The sequence below is a fragment of the Thunnus thynnus genome, chromosome 11, assembly GCF_963924715.1.
Source record: "Thunnus thynnus chromosome 11, fThuThy2.1, whole genome shotgun sequence".
NCBI lineage: Eukaryota > Metazoa > Chordata > Actinopteri > Scombriformes > Scombridae > Thunnus > Thunnus thynnus.
In genome coordinates, this window is record NC_089527.1 from 2,519,827 (window position 1) to 2,539,967 (window position 20,141).

Sequence of the window (20,141 nt, forward strand, 5' to 3'; positions counted from 1 at the left end):
ACTACATAACCATCTGCGGGTTGAACAACTGTTTGGAGCACAAAAACAGCAAAAGCCACATAGAGGATCACCCACCAGAATTAACCAAGAAGTACAACAAGAAGATTACTATAAAGTTCCTTTAACTATTGCAAACTATTCCAGGGTGCCATGAAGTATCTCAAAAAGACTAGCCTGAAGTAATGTAAAACTACCCCAGAGTAGCATGAAGTAACCATAAAGTACCCTAGATGACCTTGAAGTGCAATAAACTACCCCTGAGAGCCAGAAAGTGCTGCAAAGAGATTACCATAGAACACCAGGAAATAACACAATGTATCATGAACTATCCCAGAGTATCATGAAGTACCCCAGAGGGTTGTTGAACCATATGAGAAAACTTGGATTGAGCAAGCACTAAAATAAAACTTACACAGATGATTACCCACAACTACTACAATGTACCAGGAAATATCACAAAGAGTAACAGTGAAGTACCAGAGAATGCCAAAAAGCCACAATGTTTAATGTGCTATGCCCAAGGGCCATCATGTACCTCAGAGACATTACCATTGAGTCCCAGGAAGTATAGCAATTATCATGAACGATCCCTTAGAATCATTAAGTACCCTACAAGGTTGTTGGTTCAAATCCTGAACCATCTGGCAGAATCTGGGTTGGAAAAGTGTTTGGATCACAAAATTCTAAAAAGGTACAGAGATTACCAGCACTATTAGCATGTACTAGGAAGTGCCACTAAGAAATAACCACGAATTACCTTTCAGGACTAGAAGATCCCCAGAAAGGTTACTCAGAGTACCACGGAGTACCCCAGAAGACCACAATGCATCCTATACGTTGTAATATCCACAAGAGATAATTTGTAAGTAGGTTAATATAGTGCAATGAAGTACCAAGAATGTTAAGTATTATTAAATGACCTAGAGTACCCTATGGCACCTCATACAATTATAATATGAAGTACCATGGAATGCCCCCTTTACCATACCCACAGTGAGCACTTTGTGCACAAACTTTCCTCAAATATCTTTCAGAATCCAGCTAGCGGACTCTGTGATGAAACATCTCTGGGGATCCTTAATGAGAGCCAAAAATACCCTGCATGTTTCCATGGTCAGAGTCACCAACCCACCAGTGAACAAAAAAAGAAACAGTCCTGCTTTATTTTATAAATACTTCATCACCTTTCAGCAACAAATTCATGTAGATTATCTTCGGCTTGAATCGGTAGTGTCTCACAAACAAGTCAACAAAAGTTACACTCATGCTGCTTCTCACTTCTTCCCTTTACCATCGAGCTCATTCCTCATCTGAGTGTTCATGGTAAACTTAGTGGTGGTGTCCCATTACAGGATTTTCCCAGCTTGCCTCTGAAGTGACAGTTAAGCCATACTTGCACTCCCTCCAGCTGGAATGTTTTCACCATCTTGTCATTGAGGGCTTCCCATAACACCATCAAAAAAGTTCAAGAAAGAAAGAGTGGGCCGTAAGTGCTCACCACCATCATGCCAAGTCTGCAAGGGCGCTGTGCTGCTATGATATGGGATTTGAGACCTCAGTCACTTCCATGGGTATGACCAATCCCAAACTCTTGACCCTGTAATTCTTCTCAGATGATTTTGTTAAACGGCTCTGTGTAGGATTCACAACAACATCAAGCCTGAGGTGAAAGATGATAAATTTACACATCAAAACTGGGGTATTTTTACATATAAATCATAGGTGTGATTTGTAGATTTTGATACACCTTGGGAATGTACCCATAAAACCGTCAGTACCTAGTTTCCATTCATACCATTTTATACATAGAATCAAACCTCATGCCACAAGAATAGTTTCTTTCCCGTTGGCAGCTGGCCTCATCAACAAGGCCTGGGGCTCCACTGGCATGGACATGACACATTATATTAAAGTAAATATGTCAGCATTTGCACATCTGTGAACCCAGTGTTGAACAGAATACTTGGAAAGAGAATCACTAATTTATCAGCAAGTTAAGAGGCTAATCTGAAGGTGCTGGCATCACGCAGGGAGAATCAGGGAACCCAGGCACACAATACCAATAGTTTCAGCAACATAGTAATTCATGTCTGCACCAATAATGTAAAGATGAAGCAGTCAGAGATCACAGAGGATAGCCTAGTCAGGACCATTGACTGTATATAAAGATGGACATAATGAGGTGTGATGTCACCCGTTGGTTTTATTGGAGCAGGTTTGAAGCCCAGAGTTGCAGCTTATGGTTGGTGCCATCTTTTCTGTTTGGAGCCAGGACCTTACAAATAAGGAGTGCAGGGTGTTGCCTTTCACGCTCTGGAAACATGCCCCACTGCCTCGGACCCAAGCTAACGTTAGCATACTGGGAAGACCAAGTGCCGCACACTTGGGCTAACATTAGTTACTTTAGCTAAATTGTGCTAACAAGGCAGGTATTGTAATCAAGTCACATTAAACTTAGTGAGATATTGTGACAATAGTCCGACTCAGTGTGAGTCTCAGAGCCGGGGAGAGCAGCAGGTCATACAACCGTCAATCACACCTGCATTTGGACTAAATATACAGACACGTGTGAAATGGGCGACGGAAAAACATGGCTGAAACATTTTCTGTGTAGATACGATGTTAGGTGTGTTGCACTGTCCACTTTTATTCAGAGGAATAATCTGCACACAGTTATGAGACAGGACTCTAAACTGCTTAAATTTCTTGTCCTTTTCCTTCCAGTTGGCTAGCTGTTAGCTTACCAGCTAAGGTAGTTAGCCTACTATCCTTACACCTTCTTTAGACCAATCTATGAAATTATATAATGTGAAGGTTTCACTAGTTTAACAATTTACTGGTTTCAGTGGTGTAAATGGTTCAGTCTGCTGTGTCACTGAACAGCAGAGCAGCAGCTGTTGAAGGACTGAGAGAGGAGGAGGGAGGTAGAGTGGGAGACAAAAAGAGAGAGAGAGAGTCAGCTGGACCGAACAGAAATACAGACCGACTCAGCCATCCGGTATTTCCCATAATGCACCTGGTGCTGCGTGCCACCAACACACTTAAATCTACAGGAGCAGCTGGGGAGGACATCACAGACTCAATGCTACACACAAACAGATGAGTTGTCTCTTGAAGTTTGTCACAAAGAAGATTTTTAAAAGCATCATGTAGTTTGGGTCAGTACACACTCAACTTTTATGTGAATGATACACTGTCAGTGTGTGACCATACCAATATACAGTAGAAATAATATTTAATGGATAATCCTTTAAAATCCTTTATGAGACAGGCTAAATACCCTCCAGCATGAAAGTAAGTCAGTGTGATTCATCTATCTGATCACATGGCCACAAGTCAAGTCAAGTCATATCACACACTTGCCTCAGGGAGGTTTAAAATCTGTACAGTAATAGAACATCCTCTGTCCTTAGATCCTTCAAATTCAAATTAGGAAAAACTACCTAAAAAAACTTTAACAGGGAAAAGAAGAAACTTCAGGAAGAGCAACAGAGAAGGGATCCCTCTCTCAGGACAGACAGACATGTAATAGATGTTGTGTGTACAGAACAGACCAAGAAAGACCAATTACTGAAATAAAGCACACAAAGAGACACATGAGAAAAAAGAGAACATAAGGAGAGAGAGGGAGAAAAGAGAGAGGGGGGAGATGCACACAGCTCCAATGCTAATGTGTTTGTGGACAACAAACAAACAAACAGAAGGTTAGACAGATGCAATGGTTATCTGAACAGTTGAAATAACTTTGTATAATAACTTTAAACTCTAAAGACTTTTTTTTAGCAGCATCTAGTGGACATTAAAAGGAACTGCAGCTGAATACACTTAAACTCTAACGTCAACATTCAGCAGTTGATGAGGTCCAGAAACATGAAGGTACTTATTTTGTGTTTACTGATCCAACAAAACTCTGCTTCTAATTTTGCTCTGACAACAGCAAAGAATCACTGTAAAAAAGTGGAAACTGGTTTATGATGTAGTGGAGGGACTGACTCCTGCAGTGAGCTGAAGGACTCCAATGAAATCTAAATGTATCCTGTTAACTTCAGTTATATTTAGACTCTGATAAAACAGAGAGTGGCTACCTCATGTCAGAGTTATCTAAGTCAAGGCGGGTAGAAATGTTTGTTTTACAAACAAACAAAAAAATAAAACTACTGTATCAATACATTTAGAGTAACAAGTATACTTGAAATTCTAAACTATCTAAAATTTTATCAAGAGGTTTCGCTTAGTGTTCAAATGTCAAATACATCATCAATGAGGGAACCTCACTTGTACATTTGTTTAAAACTTTAGATGTTGATGAAAAAATGTGGTAATTTTGAAGGAAGTTTTGTGGAACTAACTAATTTGGTACTAATTATAGGGAAAATAGACACAGTGTTTAATTAATACACTTAATTAATTCTAATTAAGTAAGTGAGATTTTTTTAATCAAAACTTTTAGTCAGAGATCAGCAGGTCATCTGAACATTAAAGTTTGTTTACAGTTCAGCATATATGAAGAATTTCCAGGTTTGACCAAGGAAATAGATTATAAACCCTTTTTATGAACTTCCTTAGGTGTACTTGTTGATGAGGCAGCATCATTCTGAGTCATATGATTTTTATGGCTATCATCATTTTTATGGGATCATTTTTTAATAATGTTGATATTTTTGGTGTTATTGTGATAGCTTTGTTTTGTTTCTGTGTGTGCTTCTTACTTTATTATGTAATGCAATGTTATTTATTCCTGCTGTGTTGTGCACCGGATGTAATCTGTTTTCTCTGCTTCCAAGCTGATGAAGATCTTGTGAGGTGTTTTAATAATACGCCCGAGTAAATAAAGGCTTTGAATCCAACTTCCCTCCTTGCTCTGCCTGAGAGTGCCTGAAGACAATTTTCTTTTCATATATGGAGAATATATTTTCCAATAACACAAATAATTAATGAATATTTGCTTAGCTCTAAATGAAGCTTTCTTTCAAGGAAATTCCATTTTCCCTTTTATTAGTGCCAAATTAAAGAATGAATACTTCCTTGGAAAATAATTGTGGACTTGTAAAATAAAGTGTTTCTAACATTTCAATGATAAATCTTTTGATCTGAGTGTACACAGACTGTCGAGCATCAGAATCACACACACAATGAGTGACATCCTGCTGTTGGTTCTGTGGAGACACTAGATATTTATAGCCTGGTAGCAGCAGCGCCCTCTGCTGGTCACTTTGATGAATAACAACATTCAAAAAACAACCAAAGCTCTGTCAGGAGTTACCTGCACGGGTAGCAAATGAAAGAAAGCTAGTTTCAGGCCTGAGGGGTCAGTTTGCATTAAACTGTGTTTAACATAATAGTCTACATGAATCACCCATGGTTGTGGCTTTAAAAGCTTCAGAAGTTCAGTATTCTTTAGGTCTTGAGGATGCTTTTAAAAAATTGGCAGAACATGTACAAGTGGCAAACTTGTAAAACACACATCATTCACCATTTTAAAAAGGGAAAATGCTAGGACATCAAAGACATGACCAAGATGAACAAACTGGACTGAACTGGCAGTAACTGGCAGAGGGTGACAATCAATTAATTGTTTGACTTATTTATCAAGCAAAAAACACCAAACAGTCTGTAGTTCCAGCCTCTCCAGCATGAGGATTTCTTCACTCCCTTGTTTTACATAATTGAAAAACAAATTTTATGTCTTTGAATTTTTAAATAATAATGCATTTAATTTGTACTGCACTTGTCATTTGCAGTGAATCTGAAATTGGTAAAGTGTTAAAAACAAAAAAACAAAAAAAACATTGTTTTTGACTGTTGGTCATAGACAACGAGAACCTGAAGAAGACACTTTCAGCTCGGAGATATTGTGACAGACATTTTTAACATTTTTTTGACATCTATTGACCAAATTGCAAAAAGTTATTAAGGGGAAGGTATTTTGATTTTTATTTTTGCTAAAGGGAGGCTGGTCTTTTTTGAATGACAAAAAGAGAAAATAACAAGCAGTTTTCTCTTTTTTCAATAATAAATCTCACAAAGAAAGGTTGAATTCCCTTGTGAGATTTATTATTGAAAAAAGGGAAAACTACAACCACAGACACTTACATATTTATATATACTTTATATTGATTTGTCGTGTGTTGTGAGACCAGGTGATATCCTCACTGATGTGGGCGTCAAGGAATTTAAAGGTTTTCACCCTCTCTACCTCTGTCTCTCCCATGCATAGTGGTGTGTACAGCTCCCTCTTCCTCCTTGGATTGATAATCATCTCCTTGGTCTTGTCTGTGCTTAGGGAGAGATTGTTGTCATGACACCAGGCCACCAGGTCTGCAACCTCTCTTCTGTACACTGTCTCCACCCCACCAGCGATCAGTCCAATGACTGTAGTGTCATCTGCAAATTTGATGATGCTGGGGTTGTTCTGGGAGGCCACACAGTCATACGTGAAGAGTGTGTACAGCTCAGCACACAGCCCTGGGGGGTCCATCTGCTTACAGTTTTTGTGCCTGATGTGTGATTGCCTGATCTGACTGACTGGGGTCTGTCTGTTAGAAAGTTCAATACCCAGTTACAAACGGAGGGTGTCAGTCTGAGGGTGAGGAGCTTTTTAGAGAGTTTGTGTGGGATGACAGTGTTGAATGCTGAGCTGTAGTCAATAAATAGCATTCTAACATATGTGTCCTTGCCCTCTAAGTGTGTGAGGGCTGCGTGGATGGCGGTGTTGACTGATGATACACAAACTGCAGAGGGTCCAAGGTATCTGGGATGGTCTCCTGGATGTGGGTCAGGACTATTCCCTCAAAACACTTCAACACGATTGGGGTGAGTATAACGGGACGATAGTCATTTAAACAGATCACAATGCTTTTCTTTGGGAGGGGCACAATGGTGGTGGACTTGAAGCAGGTAGGCACAGAAGCTTGCACGTCCGGGGATGTTGTCTGGACCCGCTGCCTTCCATGGGTTTATTGTTCTCTGAGCCTTATGCATACCTGCTGATGACACATTGAGCGATGTGTTCTGTGTGCACTCCCAGGCCAAAATCCCTCTCTGTCAGTCAGTGTTGAGGGTCTCGAAGCAAGCGTAGCGAAAGTTACCCTATACTGTATATGTGTTTGTTGCCATTTGATAGAAAAATCCATGTATTAGTTAAGTAGGTATGGTCATATGTATGTATATATTTGGCGGCAGGGCCTTGAGGGGAACACTTTGATAGTCATATGGACATCATGGTCATAATGTGGAAGAGAGAGCTCTGTAAAACTTTGTCTAGGTCTGTTAGAAGGAATCTGTAAACAACTAAAGGTGCCTCCCAAGGGCATCAAGGCCGTCAATATATACCAGTGACTTTCCTTTGTTTCTTGAGAATTCTCCAAGGAGACTCTGCGTACTCTCTGTGTCTGTTGCTTGTGTTTGAATTAAAGAGACGCTTGACTTCAACCAACCTCAGTCTATTTGAAAATTTTATCTATCACCATTATACTTCATCAGCCAGCTTTTCCTCGTTGTTAAACCTTGTCCTGTGACTTGTAATAAACTGTAATTTGTGCAACAACGTTTGTCGTTAAATCTTCTTGTAACTCACCTTATTTACTGTGAACTTTGAATTATTTTGATTCACTTAACATGTTTTACACTATTTTGTTATTTTGTTTTCAGCCTGACGGGCATATTGGATCTTTTAGTGTTGTTTGTAGACACCAAAAGAATTATAATTCTTCTTTTACACCGTCCTTCCAAAAAAGAAGATATTAAGTGTTGGAATCAGAATACATCATCTTTAATTCTTTATGCATTCCCTCTTTCATTTATTTATTGCTAAAGGAGTTTCACCACCTCAGGCCAAGTCGAGGGGAGGGTAATGAGGGAGTGTATTTCTTTTGAAAAACAGGATACGTAAGGTTCAGATGCATAAAGAATGAACAGTAAACAGGGCCATACAGTGCATATCTGTGGGTCCATCAACAGACTGAACTATGAATCAGACATCAAAAGTGTAACTATGACAACATCTCCACAGAAAGGCAGACTTCAGCCTTTTGGATGATCTCTTTGCGATGAGCTCACACCTGTGTCCTGTGACCTCACCTGGTTGAAGTCATTGTTGAACAGGCGAGTCAGCAGCTCTCTGCGGAGCTTCTCCTCACATTGAGCTGCTTCATTCAGCCATGAGACACAGAGAGAGTCCAGACAGAGAAGACGAGCCTCCAGCTGCTCCACTCTGAAACATGGAGAACCCTGCCAGTGGTAGAAGAATTTAGATCCATTAGTCAAGTAAAAAAGTACCAGTACACTCATGTAAAAGTATATGTACAAGCCAAAATCAAATTCCTATTTAAGTACTAGCACACAAATATTATCAGGTAGTTAAACTATCAGCAGTAAGAGAAATAATTAGATTATTAATAGTGAAGCATCAGTGTTAGAGCAGCATGTTACTGTTGGAGGTGGAGCTAGTTTCAACTACTTTCTATTCAGTTAACTAGTTTAGTTCAGTGGTTCCCAACCTAGGGGTCAGGCCCCTCCAAAGGGTCAGCAGATAAATCTGAGGGGTGGTGAGATGATTAATGAGAGAGGAAAGAAGAAAAAACAAAGTTCTGATACACAAATCTGTTTTCAGTTTTTGGACTTTTTCTCTAATCTTTGATTTTTGCTGAAATATTGGATCATTTGAACATTTATTGAAATGAAAGCATGTGAGAAGTTTAGAGGGAAAAATCACTATTTGGTGGAGCTGTTGACAACTCATAGACATGTGAAACATGACAAGGAGACAAAACTACATACTGGTTTTATACAAGTTACACAAAGACACACAGATTTTACACGAGAGACACAACTACACACTGATTTACTCATGTACAAGTGCCTCAGAATCGTACAAGTACAGAAACTGAGTAATTGTACTGTCTCCACCACTGAACTATACACACAGAGTTAAGTTCAGCTCAGTTCTCTAAACCATGTGTGTGTGTGTGTGTGTGTGTGTGTGTGTGTGTATTTGTACACTGTTGGTGATGGCGGTGCAGATATCTGTCTTCAGTGTTGAAACCGTGTTAAAAAGATTCTGGATCTGCTGTTGGTCCTCTCTCAGCTTGACCTCACTGGCTCCACATAAACCAGTTGAACTCTTTAAAAGGCCTGCAGGGTCTGACTGGAGCAGCGCCTCTAGCTGGACACACAGAAAACAAAATTAATAATGGCCAACTTTTTATTTCTATGACACGTTCTAAAGAAGTCAAGTACTGTCCTGAACAGTTTGTCTTATTGTCAGTTTCTCAGAATTGTTTTTTTCAATTTGTATGGATGCCGCTTGATGAATGGTTGTGTAACCACATCAGATCCGTAGTAAGGGAGTACTAGCAATTTGTAGATTATTTTCTGGATTAATCATTTGGCCAGTTAAAAAATTGTTAAAGATATGCAGTTTATCAATGGTGATGCCTTCAATTTGACCAACTGTCCAGAATCTTAAGATATTCAATTGACTGTTATACATGTCAAAGAAAAACAGCAAATGCTCACATTTAAGAAGGTGGAAGATTTTTTTTTTGCTTGAAAAATGACTGAAATGTTTAATCAGTTATAGAAATGGTTGCAGATTAATTTTCTATCAAATAACCAATCAAATAATCAACTAATCAATGCAGCTCTAATCCTGCTTTCTAAATTTTACTTAGATTGAAATAAAGAAATATGTACTTAGGTACAAAAATATATCCTATCTCAAACCTGTTGTATCATCTGACTGCTCAAGTTTGTTGATGGACTTCTTTTCAGTGTTGTTGACATGATCTGAGATCAAAGCTATTATAGGGCTTTGGTGAATATAATATTACCATAACTGACAGAACCAATGAGCTAGCCAGAGCTACAAGATCAAAGCCAAAGTTGAAATAAACAGTGATTATCTTTTAAACCTCACCTCTTCCAGGATAAAGAACAGAAATATTACATCAGGATGGGGATCTGACAAAAAAAGCTTCAGCTTTTAAGTGTCTCTATTCCACCAGAGAGAAAGAATCAGCCAGCTCTGTGTCCTGACTGTTAGATCTCAGCAAGTCATTGTAAGGTAGGTAAGGTAGGTAGACAGAACTTGCCTCCTGCTCCACTCACCTGTTTGGCTGTGAGATGGAAATTGCTAGCCAGGCTCAGGATTGACTCGCTCTGCTGGATCTTCTCCTTCACTCGCTGATGGAGCTTCAGCAGCTCTGATACATCCTCCTCCTTCAGCTCCAGCCTGTGCTGGACTCTTTTTAGAGTCTCCCAGTGCTTCACCATGAACTCTGCTTCAGCATCTAGTTGCTGGAGAAAGAAAGAGAGTATGTCTGATCGTTTCAGAAGAAATGTCCCTATGAAAATACATCAAGACCCCAAATAGAAAATGGGCAAAGCTTTTAGTTTTAAAGCTAAAATGCTTGAAAAACAAGAATATGAGTCTATAGCCAGTCCATACTTGTGGCTCGGTGAGGCTGTACTTAAGCCAGCACGCTACTATATTCATAGTAACCAGTAAGTATTAGTATGCTAATGTTGGGCCTCATACTCCATGAGACAAAGGCAGGCCTGCATGCAAGTTCCAAAGCCTGATAGCCAGAAAGGGCACCCAGTGAAACAATGGGAGTCCATTTCGGACTCCATATCCCAACATGCACTGTTCAGTTCACACCTAAGTGCGAAACTGCGACATCACCGCCCCTTTAAAAACTGAAGGCACCCAGAAAAACACGCCTTCCATTGTGACTGAGCTGGGGGAAGCTTTGCTGCCTCCGTGAGCCGGTTTACTGACGGAGGTAACCCAGTGCATGTGCTTTTCCCCCACTGTCTGGAAGACTCCCCTCGCCGGACGAGATGAGACATCGCCCCATGTTCAATCGAACACAAGAACCAGATCCAAGAGAGACCGCTGCTGCAACCAGCGCTCTCATTGCCTGCAGAGGGAAGAAAAGGATTTTCTTCAGGAAGACGCACATAACTTCTCTGCCCCGTTCTTCATCAACTGAGTCGACTCTGCTGTTTTCTCCGCAGCGCCACCAAGGATCAGCTGCCGTGAAACCCACCGACAGTGCGAGGATGGTCCCGTCAGCATCCGAGCCGAGGACCTGAGCCAGACTCAAAGACAGGGCTCAAACACACACCCTGCTTGCTTTCTGAAACGACCAAGTAAGAGGTTTAAGTCTGGGCAGATACAGTGTTAGTTTGTGTGTTTATTTTCAGCCTCAGTGCTGTTAAAATTTTATAAACTAGGCACAAATTTGAGAATAATCTAAAATTCTCAAAGCTCAGTAAATTGTATTTCTCCAGTACCCTACAATGATGGAAATGCATTGGCTTTTTGTCCAGAGTTTTTAAAGTTTGTTTGTATAAGGACTCAAGAGGTCTTATGGCTGTTTCTCCAGCCTGCCCCGAACATGTGATGCAATTAAGACATATTGGACAGAATCATAGCTGCATAAATATCTTGGCTGCATCCAAAGACAGACAGTTTCTAATATGTCTAAAATTTGCTAAGTTGTACTTTATAGTTTTAACTGTTTTTTTAAACATGTTTCTTAAAGTTCAAATTTGGATCCAGTGTCACACCAAGATATTCAAAATCAGTGACTATGTCAGTCCTTTCACCTTTGATGAAAATCAGCATTAGGAGGTTGTACCATAGTTTTAAAGAAAAACATACCTCTTGTCTTGTTTACAGTCAGACTCAGACATGATTGATCAAGCCAATGTGTGATCCTTTCAAATGCAATTGTTAGCTTAGCAGCTGCTAACTCAGCTGTTTTTGCATGTGTGTACACAACAGTGTCATCTGCATACATTTGTAGTTCTACATCATGACAGTGTTGAGGGAGATCATTAATATATAGGCTAAATAATAGGGGACCCAACACTGACCCTTGTGGAACACCCATTGTGCACTTCATATTACTGGACAGTGTGTCACCAACTTTAACACATTGTCTCTTATTAGATAAATATGAAGACATCCATGCCAGTGCTCTAGATGAGAAGTTAAATTTAGAGAGTTTCAATATTAAAACATCATGATTGACTGCGTTGAATGCTTTACACAGATCTAAAAATACAGCACCAACTACTCCTCCTTTGTCAAGTCTTGATTTAATTTGCTCTATTAAGTACAATGATGTAGACCAAAATTGCTTGTGTTAAGAAATATTGTTAGTTGTTCAATGACAACTTCTAATCATCCTTTGAGAGTACTGGCAGTATACTTATTGGTCTGTTACTGGCTTCAAGACGGTCTCCAGATTTAAAAATAGGCATGACAATAGCACATTTCCAGTTATCATAAAGGAGCTGTATTTAAAAGACAAGTTATTTAATGAGCAATGGGGGGAAAGCATCTCTACTTTTGGAGCTTTTTAAGGAGCTGATGATGTTGTTTACTTGTAACTCATTAGTCTCTAATAGCTCTAAAACCTGGCCGGCAGCGTCTATAAACTGGGATGAGCTGTCCAGACAAGGTGTAAGTATAGTGAAACAGGGGTGGGCGAGGACCGGAGAAAGTACAGGCGTTGGCTCGCCACTGGCGGTTTCCCCTTTTTACTTAGCAGGCAGCAGCAGCAGTGCATGAGTGCGGAGCAGCGGGGGAAGGGACGAGGCAGCTATGGAGCTGGAAGTGGACTGCAGAGGGAGGCTGGTCAGTGGAGCAGTTTGACGAATGGATGTAGCGACGGACTGGCAAGGGACTGTATTGTAAAAAGAGAGACTTAATTCCTTTTTATCCCATGTTTATTGATCTTTTTATTAATTTTATCATTTTACACAAGGCCTTGGTTTTAGATTACTAGTTTTAAGTACCTTGCATTCTGCATTCTTATCTATTGAGCAATCTGTGAATAAATTATTCAATTTGAGTCATATACATATACATATATGCATTTTTTGCTTCTTTTGGCACATTTTTTATCCAATCTTCACCAAACCTGGTACATACCACATTTAGATGACCCTGAGCGGAGCTTTTATGTTTGTTTTATGGAATCACTTACTGTTTGTCTGTAATTGGTTACCAAACCTTTGAAGGAGTGGCCTGATACATTTAACGAGCCATGACTCTTCAATGCTAATTCGGATTGACACTAAATTTGGGAATCTTGTACATACAATGACAGTGCACCATTGTGTAAAATTTGATACCATTCTACCCACAGGGGGCGCTACTGTAATATTATAACATGATATTTCTACAGTTCTGTTGTCTTTAATGAAATGAAACTTGGTACACAAGTTCTCCATGTCAATGGGCACAACACACTGAAACATGGTGCCAGTAGCCCCACCTTGTGGCCATTAGTGAAACACGACCATACTACTTATCAAGTTCCATATTTCTTAAATATAATATTCCATATTGACTAAATTCAGCAGAGTTGCACAGATGTAGATGCTGAACAAGATTGTAGCATATGACACAATTTCACCTGTAGGTGGTGCAACAAGACTTTAAAAAATTCCTGCCAGAGCAGAAACAACGGCAGCAACTGGCATCAGCGCAAGCAACAGGTAGCAGCTGCCAGCAGCAGCAGCAGCAGCTAGCAGTTTGCAGCTCTCACATGCAATTTCTTTACAAATTGCAGAATTTTCTAGTTCTTTAGAGATTTTATACTTAGACCACTATAGAGATGCCGCAGTACCAAGATATCTTTATGCAACCACTCTTTACAACAAAATGAAGAATTACCAATTCATAAACAGGGATTATACTTTATACTCACAATACTGCATATTCAAGAAAGGGTCAAACTCGAGAATTTTTGCTGTGTTCTTCCATACTCTGTGTGCCCAAATGCAGTAGTCCCAACTGTTTCCTCAGTCCCTGTTTCCCTAACAGTGAAACCTGACCCAGTAGACCCAACAGTCCAAAGGTCCCACTGTTCCCAGCAGTCCAAAAATGTTCAAAGGTCCTAGCAGTCTGAACAGCCCCACCAGTCCAAATGCTCTAAACAGTGCCCGTTATAAAAAAAAATCCTGAAAGTCCTCAAACTCAAACCAGCAGTTCAAAATCACAATGCTAAGACTCACAATAAAATGTGGTTTGGCCTGGCTGAAGCGCTCCAGCAGCCTCGAGGTCTGCAGTTCTGAACCCAGATCCATCAGAGTGCAGGAGTCCAGCAGCTCAGAGACACAGTTCAGGTCCTGCCGGGTCTGAAAACACATAGCATCATTATACATATTCCACATGTGTAATATATCACCATCTGCATACATGCTGGAGTTCATATAGTAAGAACAGTGGGGCTGTTGTGGAAACAGCTTTATTGAAATATTAACATACAGTACCAGTCAAAAGTTTGGACACACTTGAATGGGAAGGTGTGTCCAAACTTTTGACTGGTATGGTACATGATTTGTAATACAGAGTAATACAGTAATACACCAACATCAGCTATTCACATTCATTCATTAAATAAACAATACCTGTGTAGAGTCTGAATCTTTAATTAATCATAAAAACACTCTTGTAACTATATCTTTCTTCATAAAGCCAAAAAACCTTTTTTTCTCTTCTTTTGCATTTCAAGTATGTCTCAGCTTCTTCAGGAAACATATACATCTGCACAGTCGCATGTCTCCAATAAAATCACCAAATAGGCAATATTATATTTAAACATATTCCGCAGGCTACAACTGTTTTTATTGCTGCTCTTTCAGTAATTAATGGATTTAAACTGTCTATTTGTGTCTTCTCCTGTGACAGCCAGGAGAAGACCTGTAATCAAATAATAAAACAGGAGTTTTCATGTGTTTGTTTTTTAAACTGTTAATAATTTCTACATATTGATAGTTGACTTCTTCATATTTGACAGTTGAGGTGATTTGTAATTGTTGTCTCCTCAAAATGATCCTGGAGTGGAAAATTGCGAGAGGAAATGAATGTACGCAAGAGATGCTGAAGGACTGTTAAGTTTTTGCGAAGGGTGGAACAGCTGAACCTCAGTCATGAAGTGCCTCTGTTTACTCGTTCTAATTCTGTTTCACATGATATGGTGCAATGATTTGCAGTAGTATTTAATTGAAATTAAAACCTGTGTGCTGTTTGCTAAAGAGAGTTTTTTCAAAAAAGCAATAATAATGATCTTGAGCACAGCCATCATTTCTTGCAGCAATACATTGAAATCCTATCAAAAATTCTTGACCACCTGCTGCAGAATCAGGTAAGGCAGTAAAACTTCTTGATAACAGGCGTATCATTTGAGCCAGCTGTATTGGAGCAGGAAAATATCTAACTCGCTCTTTTGTTAACCCATGTATCATTTGTTCTTTTCATACTGGGAATCCAAAATTGAAAAATGAAAAAAACTATCCGTTATTTCATTGTTCATTTATGAATCCAACACAAAAAACCTAATAGTGGCTTGTTTTTCATACTTTGATTTTATGCTCAAGTCAAAAATAGGAAACGAAAAAATGGGCCATGGACCAAATTTGATTTTGATATTAAATGCGTCTGATTTGTGTGACCATGAAGTTACTGACAGTAGTAACAGTAGTAGTAGCAGTAACTCAGTCTCTCTCGTGCACTAAACAGCAATTCAACCTGTCTTGTACAGTAACTTGTCCTTTTTCTCACATGTATTGCTGTTTCCTCTCACAATTTTTGCTTGTCTTTTGTCTGGTTTGGCGCCTCATACGGAGGAGGTAAGACGCGAGAAAGAGATGTGAGTGAGGGAAGCAAGGAGCCACATTAGTCAAATGGAAAGCTCCTAGAGTGTAGTCATTACCTTGAGCAGTCTCTCCTGGTATTTCCTGCAGTTCTTCATGTCGTCTTGTTGCTGCTGGATCTTGATTTGCTGGTAACTCCGCAGATCGTTCACCTCCTGTTTGGTTTGGCTGAGTCGCTCCACTGTCTGCTGAACCACCGACACCATACACTGTAGGTTTAAGGCCGCCCCTGACACCTGATACACACATACACACACACTGATATCACTCTTGATATTACACTTTTCAAAGTCTAGATTTAAATTCAAACTCTTGTACTGTTCTATTGACTGTAATTGAGAAGATAATGTCAGGTCATGCCATGCCATTTCATCTAATCTCATGTCATCTTTTATTTCATTTGAACGAATTTCTTTTTATCTCAAGTGGTTTCATCTAATCTCGTTATGTAATCACATATAAAAAATTTATGTAATTTTATCTCATTTGTCCAATCTAATGTCATATAATTTCATGCCATGTTATCAGATCTAATCTCATATAATTTCCTCTCATGTTATGTCATTTCATGTAATCTAATTCCATGTCATGTTATGCCATGTCATGTCATCTAATCTCACATCTGATTATTTTGTGACATTTCATGTGATGTCACCTAATTTCATCTAATTTCATCTTGTTTATCTAAACTCATTTTATTTGAGCTCATCTCATATCGGTCTTACCCCATGTAATTTCATCTCATTTTGTGTTATGTTGTCTAATCTCATGTCAGCTTATTTTATCCCATGTCATTGTCATTTATATCCCATTTACACCTCGCAGTAAAAGGATATGTCTACGGATTTTCTATAATTTTGTTCTTATCAACAAATCTCATGTTTGGATCCAAACCAACAATGAACTGATCTACTAAGCATTGTGTGTGTATCCAAAGCCTGATATATCTTATTCCTCTGTGCCGTAGACCTCCGTCGTTGTCCAAAAACTATTAAAAACACTTCATTGAGCCACACCGCTGTCCTCTCATCTCAATAACTGCAAGTTCATCTGAACCCCCGATTGCCAACAAAGTCAGGTTACCGTGCTAACAGTATGGATGTAGTTGTTTCCCAGTTCCTGAGCAGTGAGGACGCTCTGTGTCATTTCCTGCCAGTGGGCACTGGTCTGCTTCTTCTTCACTGATGACCTGGAACTGGTAGTTGTCCTGATGTTACTATTGCCAGCTTCCCACTCCTCTTCTTCTTCCTTCTCTGATCCTCTGCTGTAGATCTCCCTCAGTTCTGCCATCTCCTCCTCCACCTGAAGAGCAGAGACAGCTCAGCATCAACTAGCAGCTCACAGACTTCTCTGACAGGCTCTACATGTCACCATAGGGGGCAAATGCTTATTTTGCTCCTGCAGCAGGGCTTTCCTTGTAACACTTTGCAAGAATTTTTTTTGTGAATATACCATGAGGCTACACATCATTAAAAAGGTGACAGTGGAACTATATTTTACGGGCTGTTTAGTTGTAGCAATAATTTGAAAAACCCCAGGAAGCAGAAAGCAAAACTGGTGGATCAACTTGTCGAACCTACCCGAAGTCTTACCAATAGTGGATCTAAAAATATCCCGTTTGTCCTGAGGGGAGTGCTAGAGGAAAAGTCATGGGGTCATTAAAATCTACAGGGTTCATCTTCTGGAGAGCAGGAATGAGATAAGGGAATTTTATGGTAATTGACCTGTTAGAGTTTGATATTTTTGTGTGTGCAAGTGGATGTTTTGGCCTGGAGAACATGAATATCCTCTGCAGACTTCATATAAATCTTCCCAGGAGTTGTTGAGATATCTTGCTCTGGATTTAAATTTTGGACAGGTGAACTAGACTCTGCACTGATGTACATTTTCAGATTTCTTCTCTAATGGGACAATAGAAGAGACTCTGACCTGCTGTGCTGTCCTGAGGAAAGTGACATAGGGTTTCAGCAGCTGCAGGTTTGAGTCGATCTTCTGGTTCAGAGTCTGCAGCTCCTCCAGAACCAGATCAACCCGACCAGCAAGTTCAGGACTCAAACAACCAGTTGGGTCATTAGCCGGCAGATTGGGCTGAGTGGTGCTGGTTCTGGTCCATTTGCCTGTGCTGCCTCTCTTCAGCTGCTCTGTCAGGGTCTTCAGGAGGGACGGCTGTCTGCTGGTTTCACTGGGAGGTTGAGAACTAGTTTTGCTGGTCACATCTGTGTGCAGAGTTCTGATCTGATCCACGATCTGCTTCATGTTCTCTGCATTGCGACCTGCAGCCTGGAGAGACAATCACAAGGAAAATTATTTCTCCAGCAGCATCAGAAATACGTCTGGTCTGGACTTTAATCTGGACCTTTAAAGTTGAACAGAAATTTTAAATTTGCCACATCTTGTCCAAGGAAATAACTAAAATTCTACTGCAGCTATTGTTCATAATTTTACATTTTTCAAACAAGGATTAAACAGTTATTGGAGATATCTATGGAAAGAGTGTCTAACCATCAGGCCTGGGTGGGGGTTTCCCAAGATAGTGTTTGATTGACATTTTATAGTGTTTATGACATTATATTTATCAATGAATCCTGATGAAACCAATCAGTTAAACAAACTCCAAGCATGCCTTAAGGACATAAAGACTTGGATGACCTGCAATTTTCTACTACTAAACTCAGATAAAACTGAAGTTATTGTGCTTGGCCCTAAACACCTTAGAAACACATTATCTAATGATATAGCTGCTCTGGATGGCATTACCCTGGCCTCCAGCACCACCGTAAGGAATCTGGGAGTTATCTTTGATCAGGATATGTCCTTTGACTCCCACATAAATCAAATTTCAAAGACTGCCTTTTTTCACTTACATAATATCGAAAATATTAAAATCAGGCACATCCTGTCCCAAAAAGATGCAGAAAAACTAGTCCACGCATTTGTTACTTCTAGGCTGGATTATTGCAATTCCTTATTATCAGGCTGCCCTAACAAGTCTCTAAAGACTCTCCAGCTGGTCCAGAATGCAACTGCACATGTACTGACAAAAACTAGAAAAAGAGACCACATTTCTCCCATTTTAACTTCGCTACATTGGCTTCCTGTAAAATCTAGAATAGAATTTAAAATCCTTCTCCTAATTTACAAAGCCCTTAATGGTCAGGCACCGTCATATCTTGAAGAGCTCATAGTACCGTATTATCCCACTAGAACACTGTGCTCCCAGAGGCAGGGTTACTGGTGGTTCCTACAGTCTTTAAAAGTAGAATGGGAGGCAGAGCCTTCAGCTATCAGGCTCCTCTCCTGTGGAACCATCTACCAGATTCAGTCCAGGGTGCAGACACCCTCTCTATGTTTAAGAGTAGGCTTAAAACTTCCCTTTTTGATAAAGCTTATAGTTAGGGCCGACCAGGCTCACCTTGGATCAGCCCTTAGTTATGCTGCTATAGGCCTAGACTGCTGGGGGACTTCCCATAATGCACTGAGCTCCTCTCTCCTCCTCCTCCTCTCCATCTGTATCATTCATGTAACATCAATGCATGTCACTAACTTTGCTTCTTCCCCGGAGTTTTTTGTGCTTTCTCATCTCGCAGGAAACCCTGGGTTCCGGTCCGAGCCTTCACGGTCCTTCACAGTCCTGTTGGCATCCTTCCCTGGCTGTTGCTGTTGCTGCTGTTGTTATTGTTATGATTGTTGTTGTCTGTGTGTCCCCCCCCCGCCCCCCTTCTTTCTCTCTCTCAACCCAACCAGTCAAAGCAGATGGCTGCCCACCAAGAACCGGGTTCTGCTTGAGGTTTCTACCCGTTAAAGGGGAGTTTTTCCTTACCGCTGTCGCCAAGTGCTGCTCATGGGGGAATTGTTGGGTCTCTGTAAATTAAAGAGTATTGTCTTGACCTCCTCTATGTGAAAAGTGCCCTGAGATGACTTTTGTTGTGATTTGGCACTATATAAATAAAAATTGATTGATTGATTGATTAAGAGCTAGTGTTGCTAGATGCCCCAACCCTACATACTGGAGCACATCATAGCCCTGTAGCCTATGAATGCTGATACAAGAAGGTCTTCCCCTTTTGAACAAGTCATAATAGTGTTGGTTATGTACTGTTATTTACCGAATTCAGACATCTGTCACTTTACAACAATACAACAGTAAGGTATAAATCAGACCAACCACACTTTCACACCAGCCTATACTAACTGAAACCAAAGAGGCAAACGCACCAGAGAACCAAAAACCTAACCTGTTTGGTGCAGTGGCTTTTGATCTGCTTCCAAGAAAACTGTGTGAGTTGACAGTGTGATATGTTAGTTATGTTATTTATTGTGTCCTGTACATCCAGTCTACATGTGCTTTGTGGACTTGGAGAAGGCTTACAACCGTGTCCCTTGGGATACCTTGTGAGGGGTGCTGCAGGAGTGTGAGGTACTGGGTCCATTGCTGTGAGCCATTTGGTCCTTATATAACTGGAGTG

At 40.1% G+C, this 20,141-nt stretch overlaps 1 protein-coding gene across 3 annotated transcripts in view; it reads right to left on the reverse strand.

Annotated features, from left to right (window-relative positions):
- The window catches only part of ccdc141 (coiled-coil domain containing 141), a 64,585-nt gene that overhangs the window by 20,412 nt on the left and 24,032 nt on the right, over positions 1 to 20,141 (reverse strand). For all 3 annotated transcript variants that reach the window (XM_067602786.1, XM_067602785.1, XM_067602787.1), the window contains exons 12-18: positions 17,605 to 17,955; positions 16,759 to 16,977; positions 15,735 to 15,911; positions 14,035 to 14,157; positions 10,108 to 10,296; positions 8,999 to 9,163; positions 8,080 to 8,229 (exon numbers count right to left, since the gene is read on the reverse strand). In XM_067602786.1, coding sequence (XP_067458887.1) covers positions 8,080 to 8,229; positions 8,999 to 9,163; positions 10,108 to 10,296; positions 14,035 to 14,157; positions 15,735 to 15,911; positions 16,759 to 16,977; positions 17,605 to 17,955 — 1,374 coding nt within the window. The remainder of the gene's footprint in view (positions 1 to 8,079; positions 8,230 to 8,998; positions 9,164 to 10,107; positions 10,297 to 14,034; positions 14,158 to 15,734; positions 15,912 to 16,758; positions 16,978 to 17,604; positions 17,956 to 20,141) is intronic.